This window comes from Podarcis liolepis (assembly GCF_965112155.1).
Source record: "Podarcis liolepis genome assembly, chromosome: 9".
Taxonomy (NCBI): domain Eukaryota; kingdom Metazoa; phylum Chordata; class Lepidosauria; order Squamata; family Lacertidae; genus Podarcis; species Podarcis liolepis.
The window spans coordinates 20,912,048-20,934,673 of NC_139564.1; the positions used below are offsets into that span (position 1 = coordinate 20,912,048).

Genomic DNA, 22,626 nt, shown 5'->3' on the forward strand with positions numbered 1-22,626 from the left:
ATATTCCTTGATCAGCTGTCCTCAAGCAGTGCTTGAAGTGGGAGAAACAAGGAAGTGGGTGGATTTCTTTCAGATCAGATTAAACAAAAGCCTTTGTCAGATGTTTCCACCACCTTTCCATTACCTTCTTATGAGGAAGGGCAGCAGCGGTACGCTCCCTGGTCTCACCACCTTCCATCAGTTACCACTCTTGCAGATCTCCACATGTTGAAGGCTGAACTTCTGCCATGAGAAAACCTGCTCTACCAGGTTTAGAAACAATCAGGGTTTTATACTGCCAAAGGAGTCTATGAGAGTATGTGAAGGGAATGCTTGTCTTTTGCCTGATTCTCCTTGTGCTTCTCCCTGTCTTTGCTCCCCTCAAGATCCCCCAAAAATCCTTAGATCAGTTTAACATATGGAAAATAATCTAGCTCAAACCCCTGCAATGCAGGAATATGTAGTTGTCTCATACAGGGATCGAACTAATGGAACATTATCAGCACCATGTTCTAACCAACTGAGCTAAATAGTATTGAATCAGAATGAACTGTGAAAACCTCCTGCACAGGACAAAGTCTGATGCTGTTTACACTTGTACTACTTATAATTGAGATTGTTGGCTGAACTTGGCAGTATATCATGCACCGGTCCTGTGGTGGGCAAAGAGTTGTTGATTTAGTCATAAAATATTGTCCTCTTTACACATTAGAGACCCGGCAGGGGCTAATGTATCAATAAGATAAGGAATATGAGCAGCAATAAAGTATATTAATATTAATTTAGATAAAATTGATGCACACACCTATACTTAATGACTTTGACGCATTTGCTAATGTTTACTAATTATTTACTAATGGTAAGAATTGTATAACAGACTTGGGAGATTTCTCTGTTCAGGTTTTGGGTTTTGACCTGGGGGTACTGTCCTGCTGCAGGAGAATAAAACAAATAATTTCCAGGGTACCTCCTGGAAGCCTTGCTGGTTTACTTGTGGTCTTGCCTGATTATTTAAGATAGCTAAAATCCTGCCTAGGATGAGCTGAATTTGCATTGTTGTTGTTTTAAAGTTGCAGAATGATGCAGGAACAGGATAGGAGAGTTATGAACAAACTCATAAGAAACAGATCTAGACTGATCTTTCCATCCCTAGATAACGGCTTTCTGTTGGCTAATTTAAATCAGCTCTGGGTGCTCAGAAATTGTATGTTTTGTTTTCTGTGTATGGTTTAGATTTGAGAGCGTGATTTGGGATCTCTAAGCATCCAGAGGGAAGTGAAACCAGATCACTGTCGTGAACCATGTTATGTTTGTTTGTATAATTTCCACTCCCATAATAAAATGTATGAAAGGCACTTCATGTCATTTGCCAGCAATTTTTATAGTGTATTTGTTTTTGTTGGTTTTTAAAAAGCAACCACATTTGGAAGAGAGAAAATTCTTTCTGAGACGTTCCAGACTGAAGGCATTTGGGAAGCTTCAGCAAGCCAGCAACTCAAAACACCAAGACAATACGAATGCTGAAAGAGGAAAAAGTAGAGTTAACTTTGCAAATCCTTTTGCTGAAAAAGCAATGAAGCAGAGTTTATTTTTGGACCCTCATGTGATCATTACTTTTTTGTTCAACATACTGCTGGACAGATGTTGCTCGCAACTTGGAGCTGAGGAGAGGGAGAGAAACATGACTGCCATACCTTACCCATTTATCTACTTGCACTGGCATGCTTTCAAACTGCTAGGTTGGCAGGAGTTGGGACAGAGCAATGGGAGCTCACCCTGTAGCGCAGATTTGAACCGCTGACCTTCAGATTGGCAAGCCCAAGAGGCTCAGTGGTTTAGACCACAGCGCCACCAGCATTCCTGGATTTTGGGTACTACATGGCAGGACAGAGTTTCAAACAAAGGTGTGCTCTTCCCAGCATGTTTGCACTCCTGTCTCAGCGACGTCTACGCTGGCTTGACCATGTCCACAGAATGGGAGGTGGCTGGATCCCCAAGGGCGTGCTCTATGGGCTTCAGGCACTAGGCCCACTGGCAGACCAACTCTGCATTACATAGACATCTGCAGACATGACATGAAGGCTGGTAACATCTACCCCACAATGTGGGAATCCCTTTCAGATGACTGCAGTGCCTGTAGACAAGGCAGTCAAGTTTCCAGAGGAGGAATGAGCTCTGGGAGGAGCAGAGAGTGAAGAAACACCACAGTGCATCTGCAACAGCACAACTGTATGCCTTCATCTACCCCTGCTGCAACTAAACATGTCTCTACAGCCACAGCAGGTGCTGTAACCTTCCAACAATTTAGCTTCACCCCCAAAGATGCATTCTTCCACGGTGTCCTGAGACAGACAGATACTATTCCTCTGCCCACTGCCAAGGCCATTGACAGTGGGGTAATGCCAGCATTACTTTGCTGCTGCAGATCTGTGGCCAAAGCTGGTGAGGCATATTTGACAACAAGAAACTGAGACTTTAGAATGCTGGAATTGCGTCAGACTAATAAGAGTTCTAGGTTCACAATCTAATTCTGACATGATGTTCACTTTGGGTCAGTCAGTATTTCTGGGTCTATCTCACAGAGTTGTTGCAATCACTAGAGCAGGGCAAACCTTGTATGCCTTCCTTGGGGGAAGAGGTTTATAAAAATGTACCTGACTCAATAGAGCATCTCCCAGACCCCTTCCAGCTCTATAGCTCTAGTGGTATAAGCCAAAGGGTTTCTGGTCTACCTGGGAGGGTTGAGATCAGGGTTTTATTGAAGTGGGTCTTGCAATGCCCAGGTGTGACTTAGTCACACTGTCCTATAAATATCAAAATACTCTTAATTCCCAAGTAGTCATTGGTGCCAATCCCTTCTTCTCAGACAAATCTCCAGGAGGCCAGTTCCTTAAAATGTCAGTGGCTTTAAAGAAAATTCTGCAACAGAAAGAAAAGGAGGAGGAAGTTCTGCAAGTAGCAATAAATCACAAATCTCACCTCTTGCCTGCATGAAGCAAATCGAATCCTTCGCTGATCTTGCTGAATGGCAAGGTGTGGGTTATTAAAGTATCTGGCTTAAATTTCCCCTCCATGTAACTGGATACCAGCTGAGGGATAGAATCTTTCATCTTCCATCCTGGAGAAGAAACAAAACAGCAGTTGGAAGCAGCAATACTTCTGAATACCAGTCTCTGGAAACCACAGGAAGGAAGAGTACTCTTGCATTCAAATGGTTTCCGACAGGCATCCAGCTGGCCACTGTGAGAACAGAATGTTGGATGAGACGGTCATTGGGCTCATCTTATGTTATCATGCCAAGCACCACGACCCACACAATGTTTATCACCCAGAATTTTTTTTCATGCCATAGAAATGACTCAGCAATACAAGGCTTGTGATATTCTCAAAGTCTTATAAAGCCAAAGATAGGGCAAGAGGACAGTCAGAAAACACGTGGGTTGCTACTGCTTATTCTTTCAAGAAAATAAAGGGCAGCAACAGCCAGTCTTTAAAACAAAATTTGGTTCTGGCAGGAACCCATCCTGCAGCTACCACTTCTAGTCCAGGAATTCTTACAGATACACAGCTGTAGCTGGTATAGCAAGATTGAGCTACCCTCCAAACACAAAAATTGCTGCAGCTTATCTGGACAGGGCTAGGATGGGACAGGCAGGCAATGGCAAGGGGTGCATAGGCCGAGTGGAATGATGGCTGAGAAGGAAAGGGTTAAACAGCCTTCCTTCCTGGCCTGGAAAGGTAGTAGTAGGTGGAGAGAGTCACATATGCACATGCATTCTTTATTACACCAATTCAACATTTCAGCCCCTTTCCAGGGCCAATTCTAAGTGCAGAGTTTAATTTTTAACACCCTACACGGCTTGTTACTCCAGTATCTAAAGGAATGCCTGTATATGGATTTTTTTTAATATTTAATGTTTTATTCTCTTTTTATACAGTACATGTTGGAAGCCGCCCAGAGTGGCTGGGACAACCCTGTCAGATGGGCAGGGTACAAATAAAATACTAATACTAATAAGTACGAATCCATGCCCTGAGATCACCATCAGGTGTCGTTGTCTGTGTGTCTCTGCAAAGAAGTGGGGCAACAGTATTTACCTGAACTCCATCTGGTTGTGTCACTGCTTACTGGGAGGTGGAGTGAGAAGACAAGGCCAATATGGTGCAAATGCACCAGCGGGAATGCTGGATTGGCTCCGCTGGTGTATATGCATCATGCTGACCTGATTCCTCATACTGAACCTCCCAGTAAGCAGCAGTGGTGTGACCAGCTGGAGGTCAGGTGAGCTCTACCACCCTACAGTGTCCCCTTCTTTCACGCTTTAAAGATCTTCTATGGAGGCCCTTCTTGCCAATCTGGGTGGAAGCACATTGATCAGCCACCTGGGAAAGGACTTTCTTAGTAGTGGCACATAGACAGAGTTATTAAACAACTTCATAGCCTATTTAGGGTTTCACAGTACTAAACACAGAAACTGGGAAATGTCCATACATCAACATGTTTGCTCATTCATGGTGCATCACCATACCTCCAATGAAGCTCCCTTTCAAGGTGCGTCCTGTAAAAAGCAGCATAGGATCGAAGGAGAGCCTAGAGCCTAAAGGAGGCACACCAACCATCACGCAGACTCCGCAGCCCATGTGACAGGACGCTAGAGCAGCTGTCTAATGGAAGTAGGGGGGGGGATTGAACAGGTTGCTGTCATGCAAAGGAACAGGTACATTTTATGATGCACTGCAAAATAGTTAATGGAGAATAATGAAGTAGGGGTTGTTGTTGCGTCATGGGTGTTTATGAACCATCTCTTTCATCTTAGAAAATCATCAATACAAATCAATCAACTTCTAGGAATGCCAGGGATCCTGGGAACAATATGGACTGCTTCAGATGAAACACAAAACCATGGTTTTGTGCTACATGCACAAGCCTTTATGAACTCTTGGGCTTGTGAATTGACTTGCCACCTCCCTCTTCCCTTTGTGTGCTACAATTCCCTTTTTCCTGGTTTGTTGGGCACCAATCACACTTTGAAATTTCTTCCAAACTGGCAAACTATGGTTATCAAATTGCAGATTGGAGCCAGAAATCTTTTGACTAAAAACAATACATACCAACGTATCCAAACACCCAACAACCTCAAATGCATAGTCAACACCGTGACCTGTCATTTCAACCAGCACTTCCTGAATTGGCTTCTTGTAATCCAGAGGATTAAGGCATTCTGTGGCTCCCAGTTCTTTTGCTGTTACAAATTTGTCTTTGTTAATGTCGATCCCAATGATCTGCGAAGCTCCAGCTGCTTTGCATCCCATGACCACAGAAAGACCAACTCCTCCCAAACCAAAGACAGCACAGGAGGAACCTGGCGTGACCTATACAGCCATGGAGAAAAGAGGACAAGGATAAATTCCAGTTGTGGAATAGGGTAATGTAGGCCATATTTCCAACGGAAGAAGCTCATGTCTATTACACAGACCAAAAGAGTCTACCAAGGAACACAAACGGAGCACAGGATTCCTCACCTGGGCTGTATTGAGGGCAGCCCCATAGCCGGTGGAAAATCCACAGCCGAAAAGACAGACTTTATCCAGAGGGGCATCATCATCAATTTTAACAACGGTTGAGTCAGGCATGACTGTATATTCTGAGAAAGTGCTGATCCAAAGGAAGTGGTGAACTAACTTCCCCTGGCAGGTGAATCGGCTGGTTTTGTCTGGCATTAGATTCTGTGGCTCAAGAAGGCTGTTTCAAAGAGATCGGCATTTGTCAATAATAAAAAGCTGTGCTGCATATTGCCGAAATAGAAATACAGGAGAAATTTCCAGAACAACTCACTGGGTTTTTAGGCAACAGTTGGTGTTAGGTTTCAAGCACGATGCGCATTCTCCGCACTGAGGCAGACAAAGAGGGATAACTTTGTCTCCTAGAAATAAAAGGCATAAAAATATAGTAGACAGAAACAACCTAACAAAGGGAGTCTGCATCCATAACCAGTGCTCAGTGAAGGGAGTGAGCTATGTATCAAAATACTGTGACCACAGCATCACAAGGCTTTCTTTGCTACAACGAAGACTCATCAACAAATGCTCCGGCCTGCTGTCCACTTCAGCAAAGTAAACAAGAAGGCTATTATTCACTCCTTGGAATAAAGTGGCAAAACTTCTTCTGGCACATACAACTTCAGGCTGCAGCAGGTAGTTCTACATCGGGAGTGGGGAACCTACGGCCCTCCAGACATTCTTGGACTCCAAATCCCATCAGCCCCAGCCAGCACAGCCAGTGGCCAGTAATCATAGGAGCTGCTGGAGCAAGGCACCCTCACACCCTCCCATTAGCCGCTGGGCAGTAGGTGCATGCCTTACTCAAGAGAGGAAAGTGGTTTCCATTCCATGCTGGCTTGAGCCAATGGCAGTTGTAGTCCATTAGGACATTAGGTTGGTGGAGGCTGCAATAAGGCCTAGGGTGTTAAGTCAGTCCTTTTAAATTGGCACTGCCTGCATATTGACACACATCCTTTACTCAATGTTATTGTTCAGAAAAAGTTAATTTAAAAAAGAGTCTACAGTCCAGAGAGGAAGGAGCACTTACATAGTGGAAACATTCAAAGATTAGTGCTGGTTCACCAGGGATAATCTCAAATACAGTAAGAGTTACTTGAGCAAGCATAGATTTTACCACAACTGTGCATTGTCAAATTATGCTGTGGTGCTTTAGAAAGATACTGATAATACATCTAAAATCCTTTTATGTACCTGGCTTCATGCAAGTCACTCCTTCACCTATGCTCTCTACAATTCCAGCTCCTTCGTGCCCAGGAATGACAGGATAATTGACTTTAGGGAAAGAGCCTGTCAGAACATGGTCATCAGTTCCACATATCCCTGTGGCTATTACCTGTAAGAGAAAAAAGTGCAATTCTTTGACTTTCCCTGTGCTCTATTCTATATTCTGTTTACTCCAGCCCAGCTTTTGACACCCTTCAACGTGTGGTGTCTGCAGCCAACAGGAGTTGTAAACCAAAACACCTGGTGAGCATCAGGATGGTGAAGGATGCTCTACTCCAAAGACTTCTTGGGTTAATACAGATCAAATTCCTACTGAACATCAAGAAGGACTTTCTAACAGCAGTGGGATGGACTCCCTGAGGAGGTTGTGGGCTCTCCTTCCTTGGAGGTTTTTAAGCAGAGATTGGATGGCCAACTGTTATGAGATTGCTGCATTGCAGGGTGTTGGAATGGGTGACCCTAGGAGTATCTTCCAACCACACAATTTTATGATTCTATGATATTTGCAATCATTTCAAAGTTATCATGTAAGAAACAAAGTGCTATGGTCACTGTGCTCTATAGGAGAGGACCTGTGATAACATTGCATCAGGAGGTCAGTTCCATACAATGTAGGAATCGGGCCTTTAGAGTGGTGGCACCTTTCTTTTGGAACTCCTTCCCCCTATAAATCAGAAAAACACCAAGTCTATTGCACTTTCAGTGACTATTGTAGATCTTCCTTTTCCAACAAGAATTTTAAGTGATGTTCTTCTATATTTATTCTTATTCCTACTTATATACTGCTTGAAATGATGCAATCTAAGCAGTGATATACGACTTTATTGTTAAATCACTTGGTGATGTCTTATTGGAAGTGTTCCAAATCAAACAAATAAACACATATATGATCAGCAGCATCAAATTAAACTGGAATGAAAACTCCATACCAGTCTTAAATTTCTCTTAGCTTACCCATCACTACCACTGCTGACTCACAAGTGTAAGAAAATCTGTACAACCTTTTCAGAAACAGCTGGAGAAACAGAGCAACAACAGACACAAGTCGTGCATTGATAGGAAAAATTATCCACATAGCGGAGGAGCATGGAAAAGGCTACAAACAATTCATCTACCTTAACACGAACTTCGTGAGCTTTTGGAGGGGCAACTTCCACCTCTTCAATAGAAAGCGGCTTCCCAATTGCCCAGGCGACAGCAGCCTTGCATTTTATAGTCTGTAAAACAAGGGTACAATGAGATGCTCAATCCAATCCCAGGGCAGGGCAAAAAGGAGATAGGATTGGATGAAAGTGTATAGTTGCAGGTTGTAGCCTAACTGGAATCTTTGGTGCAGCAGATGGGACTTTGTGAAAGGAAGAAGAAGAAGAAGAAGAAGAAGAAGAAGAAGAAGAAGAAGAAGAAGAAGAAGAAGAGTAGTAGTTTGGATTTGATATCCCGCTTTATCACTACCCAAAGGTGTCTCAAAGCGGCTAACATTCTCCTTTCCCTTCCTCCCCCACAACAAACACTCTGTGAGGTGAGTGAGGCTGAGAGACTTCAGGGAAGTGTGACTAGCCCAGGGTCACCCAGCAGCTGCATGTGGAGGAGCGGAGACGTGAACCTGGTTCCCCAGATTACAAGACTACCGCTCTTAACCACTACACCACACTGGCTCCAAAGGAAAAGCGGAGAGAAGCTGCTGTGGTGGGTTCGTCTTCTACTCCAGAGGGGAATGTAAAAGTATAGTGTCCATCTCCAGGGTGTAACCTGGTATCTCAATATAGGCCTAGAACAGAAGCTGGGAGTTGTAGTTTAGCAACATCTGGGAGTCGCAATACTCTTTTCTTACATTTTCTCATTGAGAGAAAATTGAGGGGGGGGGAGAGATGCATTTAATTGCCACAAGAAATACAACCACAAGTACTGTACTGAGACAGACTCTTGCTCCATCTTGCTCACTATCATCTGCTACACCAGGGGACAATGCTCTCCATTTTTTGCCGTACTCCAATTCTCACCAGTCCCAGCCAACAGGGGCAATGGTTAAGGATGATAGGAGATGTAGTCCAACAATATCTGGAGGGCACCATGTTGGCTGCCCTGTACTGCATTGACTGGCAGTTCAGCCTTTGCCATACCAGGATAGTGCAGTTGGTAGAGCATGAGACTCTTAATCTCAGGGTTGTGGGTTTGAGCCCCACGTTGGGCAAAATACTGAAGGGGGTTGGATTTGATGACCCTCGTGGACCCTTACAATTTTGTGATTCTATCCCAGTGTTCTGTAGATCATTTGGACTACAATACAGAGAGCTGTAGTTCAAAACATCTCAAAACCACTTTCGGTTTTTGTTTAAATTAACTGTTATCCCCCATTTTTAGGCTAAAATAAAACAGCAATATCTGGAGGGCACAATTTTTAGGCTGGGGAAGTTTCTTATACCTGTCTGCTAAGAAGTCCGGGAATGAAGCCTAAAACCTTGCACATGCAACTTCGTAAGACACATAAAGGTTGCGGTTTAAATGCAATTATTTTTTGAGCACGCAATTGGTGATCATACAATTCTGCACGCGGCTACTTTCCCCTTTTCATCCGCTTCCACAGCCAGAACCTGGGAGCAATCAAAGCTTCAAACCCTATCGTGACCGGAACCATGAACTGCAAGTGGACGCATGCTTAGTCGGAAGTAAGACCTACTGAATTTAATGACACTCCTGAGGAGGTGTGCGAGGGCGGGATTGCAATTTTATGAAAGGGTAATCCTTCAGCGCACAATCCGAACCGTGTCTACTCAGAAGTAAGACCTATTGAATTCAGAGGAACTTACTCCCAGGTAAATAGGGCTTGGATGGGCTTGCAGCCTTTCGATATGAAAGAGAAACTGCTGTCTTCTTACTTTCCCAGGAGTGTCCATGCTCGCGCGTTCCTTTGCGCACGGAAATCCGCTCGCCTCTTTTTGCAGAGCGTCTCCGATTCCGAGTTTGGAAAGCGGAAACAACGACTAACCCCGGTCTCTACTTGGGTGCATGTTTCTCGTGGGAACCTTGAGATTCCTTTAGAACAAAAGCGTAGCGGAATGGGGCCATGTCCCTTAAACTGGCCTCTTTGTCTGCCGTAGACCTACCGCCAGGGACTCTGGGGGATGTAGTCTATTGCTGAGCCAGTAGACGCAGACCCAGCACGTTTCCTAAAATGCCTCAAATTTCCCCCAGTAGGGAAGCCTATATGAGAAGATGCGCGCCAATGGTGAGAGGTAACAGGCAGAAGGCGGGGACGAATATTTGCGTAGGTTTGCACTCCTGGCCTTTGTTTTGCCAGACACGTGTTATTTTAATCCCTGCACGGTTTTATTATTTTATTGGGAAAGATCCCTCTGTGTTTGCATGCTTCATATATTATCTGTTTCAGCCTGTGTTCCAAGGATAGGTGCTAAAGGAGTTATAAAAATAAAGGATTTTTAAAGATTGTATCTGCAATATGACGCTGTTTTGTGGTGAATAAAATTTGGTGATGGTTTTGTTCACATGCTACACTGAAAACAAGTACAAGCTGTCTCTACATGTCCACAAGCCTTTGTGTGAAAAAGTGTCCTCTTGTTTGACGTTGCATGGGATGGGAACAAGAACAAATGCAGACTGGGATCTCTTTTCTAGATCCACACTGAAAACTTGGGCATCAGGGTGGAAGTTAGCCCCAAAGCCTCAGCCCCATGACCATTGCAGCAGTGGGGTGCAAATTAGCTTCCTGGCTTGTGTGAATGCATAAACTCTGCTAGCATAAGAAGAGCAGATCACAACAAATACATGCCTAGCCTGACATCCTCTTCCCCAAAGCATCCCAGATGCTTATGTGAATCCCAGCAGCAACGCATTAGGGCAATAGACCTCTGCCTTGGCTGTTCCCCAGTGATGGGAGTTCAGAAGCTTGCTTCCTCTGATCCTGAAGTTAGCATGTAGCCATTCTGACAAGTAGCCACTGAGTCTAAATCTTCCATAAATTTGTCTAATCCCTTTTCAAAGCAGTCTATAACCATCCATTTAGAAATGAATGCACAGGAGGCAAACATTTTTTGATAAGGTGCAGCAAGAGGTGGCAGCCTCTCTTGGGTAGGTTCTCATTCTATTTATTATTTTTCCTTGGCAATGAGAGAGGTTTGGTGGGCAAGGCATGGTCTTTAGTTGGCTCGGTGATACTTGTTTGCGGAGGGATTATTGGGTAAGTGCATTTCCCCATCACTTTCCTAATTGCAAAAAAGGCCATTTAAAAATACAGTGGTACCTCGGGTTAAGTACTTAATTCATTCCGAAGGTCCGTACTTAACCTGAAACTGTTCTTAACCTGAAGCACCACTTTAGCTAATGGGACCTCCTGCTGCCGCCGCACCGCCGGAGCACGATTTCTGTTCGCATCCTGAAGCAAAGTTCTTAACCCGAGGTACTATTTCTGGGTTAGCGGAGTCTGTAACCTGAAGTGTATGTAACCTTAAAGCGTATGTAACCTGATGTACCACTGTGAAATAAAGTTGATTTGTTGCACTAGGGTGTGGCGATCACACAGGGCCCCCGGACGTTTGACGGTCTATTGACCCTGTGCCACCACTGTGATTGCTTTCTTCGCTGCCACCACCCTGCTTCTCATGGGGACACACGGAGTCCAGACAGTTGTTAACATTAACAAATAATCAAGTTTATTTTTAAATGCAGGAACAAGCATGTGGTTTCAGTTAATTTTTCTCTTGTTAGTTTCTTAATCTTAGTTCCTAACAACTTCAAACTGATTATTCCCAACTATCTATCTGACTCCACCTAACAATTCTTCTCACTCTCTCACAATACAACTCTACCAACCCACTGCCTATTCCTCCCTCTTCCTTCTCCAACTCCCAAACCTCAACTCCCAGCTCTCAAACCTCAACTTTTACTCCCCCCTTGCATTCTCACTGGCCAATCACATCACACCCATTTTAACCCTTTCCTTATGACCCATCCTAGGAGGCAAATGCCACATTGGGTGACAGAGGGATTTCATTCATGGGACAAACAAATTGATGCTGATAATCAGCCCTAGAAAATGAGTGGCAATGCCAAGTATATTTGGTGACTCCATCTTGCTCCATCTATAGGAAAACTCGCAGCTGCAAGGCACCAGGGAGTGGGATTGTATTTCTTTGCAAATTGTGGGAGCATGGATATGAATTGGGGCCATAGTAGAGAGCAAATGGTTAATGCCCCCTTGGCCACATATTAGGGTTCCAAACCAGATGGGTATCCCTAGAAGAGCAACTTGAATGGAAAAAAATACCCAGTTCTTTATCGAGTATGAATTATTGCCACGTTTGGCCCTCAGAGTATTACACAATTTTTGCAAATTCTCAGAATGCTTAAAATACAACACACAGAGAGAAACATATGTTTCTGATCAACCCCTGAGTTCTCTTGCTCCTTTTTTGGGTGGGTGCTGTGAGGAGAAAGATGGTTCTCCAGAAGAAACATACTTTCCCTCAGAAACAGAAAGAAAAACACACCATTTTGGTCACAAATGATTATGGGGTTGAGTATCTTGATTACTTTCACCTTGAGGGAAGGAGCCGCATATATTCTTATGGATTGGGTGCCAATAAGAAATACTATACATTGTGAACCGACAAGCTGGAATGATAACATCAACATTGCAAAGCCGGTATTGTATTTTTCTTGTTAGTTAGGAAGTTGAACCGCCTCAAAAGAGCAAATATTAATGCAAACAAAGCAAGGCCATTTGTATGGATCCTGGCAAGAACAAATATGACTAGAGGGTGAGGCTTATTCCAAACTGAGCAAGAGGTGTAATAACTGTAGGAAGGCTAAGGCAAACGTCATGTGAACTGTTCCTTAAGCCAGAGATGGGGAACAAATGACCCCTCAGATGTTGTGGGAACACAACTCCTATCATTCTTCACAAGGGCTGGGGGAGAAATTGTAAGTTCATATTTAAAGCCAAGTGTATCAATTTGTTATATTTTGAAATTCACATTTACCCAAATTTTGTGATAAGCTCTACAACCTACCAATGCCTGCAAGAATGCATATTGCAAGTCTGGGGTAATAGAGTTTAGGGGTTGCAAGAGCACTTATAATGGCTAGAGTTAGTGAATGTTAGCAATTGCTAAATGGTAGAATTTAGATGACCCTAAAGACCCTGATGCTGGGAAAGATGGAGGGCACAAGGAGAAGGGAACGGCAGAGGATGAGATGGTTGGATAGTGTTCTCGAAGCTACTAGCATGAGTTTGACCAAACTACAGGAGGCAGTGGAAGACAGGAGTGCCTGGCGTGTTCTGGTCCATGGGGTCACGAAAAGTCACACATGACTAAACGACGAAACAGCAACAGAATTTAGATAATATTGGGAGTATTGAAGAGAAGATGTCAGGCCAGTGGAAAAAATACAAGCTAAACTCCCCTTCCAAGCCAGGGCCTCATCCAGCATAAAAACAACACAGGGGCACACATTCCCAACACCCCTAGCCGTGCTTGGCCCTGCCTGCTTCACCCTGGACCTCTGTGTGTTCATCATGAAGGTCTGAAAGAAGATTCTAAGGGCATTCAGCTAAATACCCTTAAAAACATTCCTATGATCAGCGCTCCTGACATTGTGAGACTCCAGAACATGTGGGGAAAATGCTAAGGGCATTTAGCTGAATGTGCTTACTCTCCTTTCAGAATGCCGGGGTATAGAAGTAATGCCCTTACGCATTTGGGTAGGTGTCTGAAGAGACTCTATACAATAGGGTTTGAAATAGTTACATTTCCTAACCAATGAAGCACATCTCATGAGACCTTCGGGTATAGGGCGGTATAGAAAATAAATAAATAACATAAATAAATAATATAGGCCTCACTAAAGTTTTTTTTTTAAAAAAACCTTTTGATAGGTTTTAGGATTATCTCAGTTGTTTCTTACTGTTTATACTTTTATTTAAATATGCAAAGATGACAATCAGCGCCCCTTCCAACTCTATGATTCTGTGAAAGGTGCCTGGAGAAACAGAAATATTAGTGATGGAAGTCCACTGGAATTCATAACTATTTTTATTAGGTGTTTATGATATAATCCATACAGTTTACCACTCCTTGCAATATAAGGCACCAAGCACACCCACCCTGGAATTTAATCAGCAAAAAACTTGTATTATTTTGCCATTGCCAGAATTTCATATCAGAACATACAAAAATTACAGCAATTTTCCTTAAGGAGTTCTCAGGAAATTGATATCATTTGTGCATCACCGAGAAACCTCCATATCCTATATTTACCAAATTTATTTCTGTAAAGATATTTCAAGCATGTATACTCCACTGGGTTGAGTGTGACTTTCTCCCAAATATATATAAGACAGCTGCCTAACTACCCAACCTCTCACCTTTGAAATACATGATAATAATTATTTGTGTTGTTGCTTCATTAAAGTTTGATAGTTTGAATCACAACCTAAGATTGTGTTTATGGTAGTTTTCTTCTGTTGCATTTGGAGGAAAAAGGTGATGGTCTTGGGATAGACCTACGTGTTGATAATGGAGCATTGCCAGTGATGACATTGCAGAGTCCAGTCATTTTCACATATGTCCTACTAGGCAATGTGGCAATCTGAGCTTGCAAAGGTCATTGTCTTGTATTCTTCCTCCTCACCATGGACTTTAAAACACCAGGACACTGCGAATACTGAAACAATAAGAAACAGTTTTAAATGGACGGGTGATAATATCTGTTAGATTTTTAATGTTAGTAGGCTAATATTTCAGTAGGTTTAAGATCTTGCCACAACTTTCTAAGGAAAGGCTTGATCTGGTTGATATTAAGGGAAGATGATCTTTTAAGCACCACCCATTCATCTGTTTATTACCCACCTTCTGCCATCGCGTTCCAGGTGGGTTACAACATTTTCAAATTCAGTATTAACACAGTTAACACAACTTGCAGTCAGAGGAGCAGAAAAAGGAAGAGTAGATAGCAAACACAGTGAGTAATTTTCAGAGTGGGGGGTGGAGAGGGAAGTCTGAACCTGTACAGAAATAGGAAACCTTTTTTATAGTTAACATTTTATTAGAAGGATTTCATTTATACTGGAAGAAAGTGATAAAAGATAAAGAGAAGAAAAGGGTGTGAAAAAGAGGAAATAAGAAGCCAGGTGATAAGCTTATAAAAGTGATTCCAAGAAAAGGAATTGCACAAGAAAAAACATGACAAGTTGATTCTATTCATTTATGCCATCACAGGAAGCTGAATACAAATGCCTATTTCTCCCTAACAGAAGCATCAAGGTAAATAGTTTGTTGATGTAATTTAATTGCCCCATCCAAAACAGTATCAATTTCAGTTTATAAATCAATTGTTGCTCAGCCTAATGGGATGCAGATCGGCCACAGTTGTGGTGCAAGTCTTGCTTGTGAACATCCATATTTGCATGGATGTACATTGCATTGTTTCATTGTCCCATTTAGTTATTCATTTTCATTCTTTGAGGTGTCCGTTTCCCCATTTTGTCTTCTGTTTCTTTGTACATAAATAGCTTGTGCAACTTTCAGTACTAGAATCTAACCATGATCAAGTCTTCTTGGCCTTGTGCTGCTTGGAGCCAATCTGAGTGGAAGGAGTTGAGCCAGCCACTGAGGATTAGCTCCTAGGGTCATTCTGGAGAAGGTAGATGAGAACAACACCCAAGAGCAGTTGTCTTCAGTTTCAAGACAGTGATGTGCAAGTTCTGTTGTGGATAATGGAACTTCAAGGGCAACATAGCTTGAGTCACTCCAGAGGAGGATTGTGTAATCTTATAATGACTATGGCTATGACTCTCAGAAAGGTACCCTGCCTCTTCCACTACACTTTGAGGGGTGGGGGTGGGGAAAGGTCTTACCTTTTTCCTGAACGCAGCAGTTCAAAGCCCTCGTTGATTTTATCAAAAGGCAAAGTGTGGGTAATTAGTGGATCCAGAGCAAACTTCCCCCCCATGAAATCTGAAACCAGCTTGGGGACAGCTTCTTTGCTTTTCCATCCTGAAAACAGTAAGTGCACAGTGAAGATATGGTACTCTAATTATAATACCATAAAAAAGGAGCAAGATATTGGTTAAAGGTCTGGCAGTCCCACAAATTTATAGCCTGGAACCGTCTTTGAACTTGGGTTATGCAATGAGATTGGCCTTGATGTTATGACAGATCTGTGGGTGGGAGGGAGATAGAGGAGATACTAATGTAGTAATTATAGGGCAAGAGCTTGCGTGGAAAGCCTACAGAGAGCCAAACTGCATGAGATCTTAAATGTATTTTCACATGGTAAGAGCATGATTTTTTTTTTTAATCTAAATTGCATTGCTGGGGGTGGGGAAATAATGAACAAATCAAGGTGTTTCTCTAAATTTGTGTTATGCCATGCTCTCAATGACAGACGTTTTATGGCACAACCCGCGGCCACCCCAAGCTATTTTGTGACGGGCGCCCTCAACACTCTCTCAGAATTTGAAATGTGCCCTTTTGATAGAAAGCTAGTAGGCCCATACCTCCAAATATAGATCCTTTCCAAGTGCGCCCCGTGAAGATAAGCACTGGAGAGAAGGTAATTTCAGAAGCTGAAGGGGGCACTCCGACAATCACGCTGGTCCCATAATTCATGTGGCAGGAAGCCAAGGCAGCAGTCTGGGGGAAATCCAAAGGCATGACTCTTGAATCAAGCCAAGGAGAAATATCATCCATGATCACATCCCATGACGCAGTCAGACCTCTCAAAGATTTTACTGTTGAAAGCATATTTATAGCAATGGAAGAAAACATCCTTGTCTTTTCTTCCTCCCATGTCCAGCTACATGCATACTCTGAAAAGCCTGTTTGGATGGTTAGGGCCTTCTGAAGAATGTGGGAAGGGATTTTGGGGGTGGGCTTATGTGGGAGAGAAGAATCACCCAAAAGGATCATTCTCACCCCTCCATTAGCTCCTCATGCCTGAGTCCCATCTCACATTATTCCATAAGTTACCTAATCAATGGGTGGAGGATGTTTAAAACTCTGACATGTTCTACTGTCTCAGAACCCAAGGCCCTTGCTGCAACAGATTATCGGATCACAACCCAGTGAAAAATAGGAACCACTGAAGAACAGGAATGCAGGAAATGCCATCTTCCCTTTTCAAAATAGGACAGTAAAATCCTGTCATCATGCATGTACCATGGTGTCTGTGCGCCCAATCACTTCAAATGAATAGTCAACACCTTCACCGTCTGTCAAGCCATACAACACTTCATGGATGGGCTTCTTGAAATCCAGAGGGTTGACACACTCTGTAGCTCCCATCTCTTTAGCTTTGGGAAATTTATCCTTGTTGATGTCGACCCCGATGATTCGGGAAGCTCCAGCTGCTTTGCAGCCCATGACAGTTGAGAGGCCAACTCCTCCCAGACCAAAAACGGCACAGGTTGAACCAGGCTCCACCTGAAATCATAGAATCATAGAATTGTAGAGTTGGAAGAGACCATCTAATCCAACCCCCTGCACTACTTGTCTCTCTCTTTCGGTATATGATGGCAAGGGTGTTGCCCTGGGCAATTGGTTGTGGATGGGATTGCTCCTTGATGTTCAAAGCATCCAAGAGAGAGGTGGGATGCTGGAGAACTACGTCTGTAGCAAGAACATGAGTGCAGGTCATGAGTGTACATCCAGTGGATTGGTGGGTATTTGGTGGCTTTGCTATTTTATATTGTTTTGATTCATTTACTGTATTGAATGTGCTTTCACCTGGTTCTGTGCCAGAGCCCCAGAGCCCACCTGTCCTCCTCTTTTTGTCTAGACCTGCCACAAATTCCTCACACTGAATATGAGCATTACCAATGTTTAATCCTTACCTTTGCACTGTTGATGGCAGCACCATAGCCAGTAGAAAACCCACAGCCAATCAGACACACTTTTTCTGCAGGAGCTGCAGCATCAATTTTGACCACTGCAGACTCATGCACCACGGTGTATTCTGTGAAGGTGCTTGTGCCGAGAAAGGTGTGGATCTGCTGGCCTTTGTAAGTGAACCTGCTGGTGCCATCGTGCATTAATCCAGAGGCGGTAAGGCTAAAAGATGAAGAAAGGAAAATCGTGCTTTGGGTTGTGTTTTTTTTTTAACCCAACATATGTACTGCTGGTGTTTCTAATACTGTTGCAAATAACAACTTCAACTCACTCGCCCATTTTGCACAGATTGCCTCTGGGATGTTTGCATGTGCTGCATTCTCCACATTGTGGCGCAAAGAGTGGGATGACTTTGTCTCCTGGGAATGATGAAAATACAATCATTAGCCTGCTTAAAACATTCAGGAAATGCTTTGTTGGGGGCGGGGGACAGTACAAAATTGGGGGGAGAGTTTAAGGAGGGTCAGTTGGAGGTAGGAAGTGAGAAATGTACCTATTTTCATCTGAGCAATGTTGGAGGGTATGTCATGAACATTGCAGACTATGGGGTGGCATCACAGGAGTGTCAGTCCGTCCCTTGCTCCGTGACCCAGTGCCCCTGCCGTCTGCCACATCGGCAATCTGGGGCAAACCGCGGGTCATCGAGACAGTCTTCCCCTGCCCTGGGGAGGCTGCCAGGGCTAATTACTCCCATATCAGCCCTGAATTATCAGAACGGCTGAATTCCGATCGTGTGGGATCCGCCATTTTCCACCGCCGGAAACAGGAAGCCCCACCAGACCCTAAATACCCTCTTGGGCAGGCATCCCCAAACCCAGACCTCCAGATGTTTTGGGACTACAATTTCCATCATCCCTGACCACTGGTCCTGTTAGCTAAGGATCATGAGAGTTGTAGTCCCAAAACATCTGGAGAGCTAAGTTCGGGGGTACCTGCTCTTGGACATTCAAATCAGTAGAAGGGGCCCTTTTGGTAGTTCCTCTTTCATCAACATTTTGGGGTATTGGCAGTATAGCAGTCCTGGTCTTTGGCACCTGAGAATAGGGACTACCCTATTCTCTTGACTGCAGTTTGTTTTAAATTAATATTGCAAGTTTAAGTAGTTGTGAACCACCCTGGCAAGTGATAGTAGTAGTAATAGTAATATCAGCGGTTAAGTAAAAAATAACTTTGCTGACTCCTATTCAGAAATGTCTAGTAATTGATTCCAAATTCTGTCATTTACATTAAAAATCTAGTCATTGGCCCAGAGCTGACCGCCCTTCCCTAAAGAAAACACTTTCTTGGTTATTCTTCCACCAGTTGGTTGGCTCTCCTAGTTTTGTTTGATCCTTGTTGACCAATACTGTGAATTGATATTTTCTGGTTGCACTGTGCTTTACCTTACCTGGTTTCACACAGGTAACTCCTTCCCCAACGCTCTCCACAACACCAGCTGCCTCGTGACCAAGAATAACGGGGAATTTTACCTGCATTGCCCCACTCAGCCCATGGTCATCGGAGCGACAGACTCCAGACGCCAAAATCTGGTTTAAAGGGGAAAGTTTTTTATTTGATATTATTTTTTAAAATTCAGTTCATGAATTGCTTCCCATAAGATATCTCAAAATGATATCTAAAAACATACCGTATTTTTCAACCTATAGGATGCACTTTCCCCCCTCCAAAAATAAAGGGGAAATGTGTGTGCATCCTATGGGGCGAATGCAGGCTTTCGCTGAAGCCTGGAGAGTGAAAGTGGTCGTTGCACCGACCCCTCTCGCTCTCCAGGCTTCAGGAAGCTCTGCGCAACCCTCGGGAGACCGGCTCCGATGGCTGCGCGGAGCTGCCTGCAGTCCCAGGCTCAGCGCAGCTCTGTGCGGCCATCGGGAGCCGGGCGCGAAGTCTCGCCCGGCTCCCGATGGCCGCGCAGAGGTGCCTGCAGTCCCGGGCTCAGCGCACTTCTCCCCATCGCCAGCCCCACAAGCTCGGGGGACAGCGGGGAGGCGGAGCGTGTCTTCCCGCTGTTCCCCAACCTGGTTCTTCCAGCCCCGCACCTGGGGGGGAAATAATTTTTTTCTTCTTTATTTCCCCCCAAAAAACTAGGTGCGTCCTATGGGCCGGTGCGTCCTATGGGGCGCAAAATACGGTAAATAATAGAAACAATTACAAACAGATCAACCTATACAAATATTTAAAACAATCAAATATAATTTCATGTGTGAAAACAATTTCACATCTACCATATTTTTCTGTATATAAGACACCCCCATGCATGAGACGACCCCTATTTTTTGAGCCCAAATTTAAGAAATAATTAATTGCAACATTCTGTGTATAAGATGACCCCCAATTTTAAACTTAAAAAATCTGGGGGGAAATATAGTCTTATACACGGAAAAATACAGTAATTCAGACTTAGTTAAAGATCTCCACTTGACAGGATGGGGTGTTTTTTTTGGAAAAAGGAAGTCTTTAATTGACACCCATCATCCAATAGCAAAACTAACAAGGGAGCTTTTAAGTTTCACCTTAGTCCTAGAAACACCCCTCTCACGATATTGCTCACAATCCCTTGCCTGCAGCAACTTGCAGGGGTTCAAATCTCTCCCACATTTCCACATCAGTTTGCAGGTTTTTGTTTTAAAGTACTCATGAAAATTCATCAGGATTTCAGTGCAAATTTCTCCTAATATAAACATGTTTGCATGCAATTTTGCCTAATATTGAACAGTGCAAAGCAACGTTGTCTAATATCAAGCATATTTGTATATTATATTCATTAATACCGGCATTTTTGTGCGCATTTTACACCACTATATGAATTTTTACACTTATTACTTGGCATTGCAAAAGTTGGAGAAGTGCGAATTTTGAAAAATGGGTGTGTTTTGGTTCTCATAGGAACACAGGAATCTGCCTTAAACTACAATTATGACAACAATTAATCCAGAATGCAGCTTCCAGACTGGTGACTGGGAGCGGCCTCCAGGACCGTATAACACTGGTCTTTAAAGATCTGCAATGACTCCCCGTGTGTTTCCAAGCACAATTCAGTGTTAGTGTTGACCTTTGTTGTGATTTTAATATTCTGTTGCAAGGCACCCAGAGTGGCTGGGGCAACCCAGTCAGATGGGTGGGGTACAAGTTGTTGTTGTTGGTGGGGTACAAGTTGTTGTTGTTGTTGTTAATTATACTGAGTCAAACCATTGGTCCATCTAGCTCAGCATTTTCCGCATTGACTGAAAGCAGCTCTCCAGAGAGTCAGACTAGGGACTCTCCCACACCTGCCTGGAGATACCAGTGATTCATCTTCAGACTTTTGCAAGCAAAACAGCTGTTCCTCCAGGGCTGCAGCCCTTCCCCATTCTCATATTGTTTTTGAAAGCATAAATTAGGTAGATTTATCTTTAAGTGCAAACTGAATCAAATTTCTCCATCCCTAGTGCAGATACTAACAATCTGCAGCAATGCAATTTTGGGTTTGTCTCTCTTACCTTAATCCGAACTTCATGTGCCTTAGGTGGGGCAACTTCTACTTCCACAATACTAAATGGTTTCTTGACTTCCCAGACAACGGCAGCTTTGCACTTAATGACCTGAGATAATAGAATATCATACAAAACATGAAAACAATTTACAGTGACAGCTCTGATTTCAATGTCCTGTTAAATAATAAAAGAGCATATACTATTTTTTCCACGCAGCTAACATTGCAATCCTGTGCATGTTTAATATTTAATATGCGCCCCAATACCAGTGCTTTCTGGAAAGAGAGGTGCCAGAACTCACCATGAATGCCTCCTTTGTTCTCTTATAATGGCAATGGCACCCATCTGAGAGGTGCCGGAATTGAGTTCTGGTGAGTTCCAGCTGAAAAAAAGCCCTACCTATAGCCAAATTCCTCAGGGTGGCTTACAATTAGCCTATTTTTATTTTTTGTATTTATGCATCTTGGTGCTGAAAAAGCACCTTTAAAAGAAATCATCTACTTACTTTCCCTGCAGTGCTCATGATGTTGAGCTTTGTAATCTACCGTATCTGCTTCCTCTGTGTTGTTTCAGAACTTCTAGTCTGTTCTCCTAGAAGTACAAAGGTTCTGCTGGAAATATTTGGCTTATCTTTCAAATAAACTTAATCATTCCCTAGTTCAATGCCAAGAAATGTGGCCACTCCTCTACGTTCAGTTTGACTCCACCTGCAATTTCACAACTTTGAAGGAAGTAGGTTAAGAGTCCTCAGCTGCAGTACAATACACCGTACATTTAGATTGCACTCAAGGAAATAAGTCTGTGAAGGGTGGGAATTGTAGAGAGGCATTGTGTGACCCACATGCTCCCATCACCCATGACCATCTTGACATAAACACACGGGACACGTTGCTTGGGTCAAATATTGGCACAACTTTATTGATTACAGATGAAGAGTTTGGTCAGGCATTGGGGAAACCAGTTTAAGTTCCAGCCCACCTGTATATCAGTGGGCTCAACTCAAGGCAAAGAGGCTCCTAATGACACACATCAAGTACGAACCTGCCTGGGCTTCAGAACAGAAGCCACTCCTTCCAGATCCCTTTGCAGGGTTTCCCAAACTTGGGTCTCTAGCTGTTTTGGGACTACAATTCCCATCATCCCTGACCACTAGTTCCTACTAGCTAGGGATGGTGGAAGCTGTAGTCAAACAACAGCTGGAGGCTCAAGTTTGGGAAACACTGCTTTAATGGAATATCCGTTTGCACTTGAGAGGCAAGCAGAGGGTACAACCTCCCCTCCACCAAAAACTAATGCCTTAACTGCCACCCAAGCCAATAGGGTTTGCCATCACACCATTACATCTGCAACCAAGCCTTGAAGCCTTCTGAGATGTCAGTGAGCCATGCATTATTGCCAGATTCAGATAGATGCACCTCATCATGCCTAAACAGTGGCTCCTTCTCAAATGTGATGTTCAGGTGCTAAATTACCCTTCCGCCCATAGC

General features: G+C 43.5%; 2 protein-coding genes across 2 annotated transcripts; both read right to left on the reverse strand.

Annotated features, from left to right (window-relative positions):
- Positions 1 to 1,341: 1,341 nt before the first annotated feature.
- Positions 1,342 to 10,193, reverse strand: LOC310686121 (alcohol dehydrogenase 1-like). Its single transcript, XM_083459291.1, has 9 exons — positions 9,642 to 10,193; positions 7,881 to 7,982; positions 6,733 to 6,874; positions 5,816 to 5,903; positions 5,503 to 5,722; positions 5,092 to 5,352; positions 4,509 to 4,644; positions 2,959 to 3,097; positions 1,342 to 1,499 (listed from the first exon to the last, which is right to left on the reverse strand). The coding sequence occupies exons 1-9, from the start codon at positions 9,657 to 9,659 to the stop codon at positions 1,475 to 1,477; spliced, it is 1,131 nt and encodes a 376-aa protein (XP_083315417.1). The 5' UTR covers positions 9,660 to 10,193; the 3' UTR covers positions 1,342 to 1,474.
- Positions 10,194 to 13,796: 3,603 nt separating this feature from the next.
- Positions 13,797 to 21,799, reverse strand: LOC310686122 (alcohol dehydrogenase 1B-like). The gene is made up of 9 exons (XM_083459292.1): positions 21,645 to 21,799; positions 21,146 to 21,247; positions 19,057 to 19,195; positions 17,941 to 18,028; positions 17,615 to 17,831; positions 16,941 to 17,204; positions 16,280 to 16,415; positions 15,638 to 15,776; positions 13,797 to 14,445 (listed from the first exon to the last, which is right to left on the reverse strand). The coding sequence occupies exons 1-9, from the start codon at positions 21,660 to 21,662 to the stop codon at positions 14,421 to 14,423; spliced, it is 1,128 nt and encodes a 375-aa protein (XP_083315418.1). The 5' UTR covers positions 21,663 to 21,799; the 3' UTR covers positions 13,797 to 14,420.
- Between the last annotated feature and the right edge of the window lie 827 nt (positions 21,800 to 22,626).

Coding starts and splice junctions, on each gene's coding strand:
- LOC310686121 (XM_083459291.1), bottom strand. Junction 4,645..5,091: donor TTGGGTGTTTGGATACGTTG/GTATGTATTGTT, acceptor TACTTCCATTAG/ACAGCTGCTCTAGCGTCCTG. Junction 1,500..2,958: donor TTGCTTCATGCAGGCAAGAG/GTGAGATTTGTG, acceptor TTCCTCTTTCAG/CATTCGTATTGTCTTGGTGT.
- LOC310686122 (XM_083459292.1), bottom strand. Junction 18,029..19,056: donor AGTTACCTGTGTGAAACCAG/GTAAGGTAAAGC, acceptor CATCATTCCCAG/GAGACAAAGTCATCCCACTC. Junction 17,205..17,614: donor CTGCCATCAACAGTGCAAAG/GTAAGGATTAAA, acceptor CTATGATTTCAG/GTGGAGCCTGGTTCAACCTG.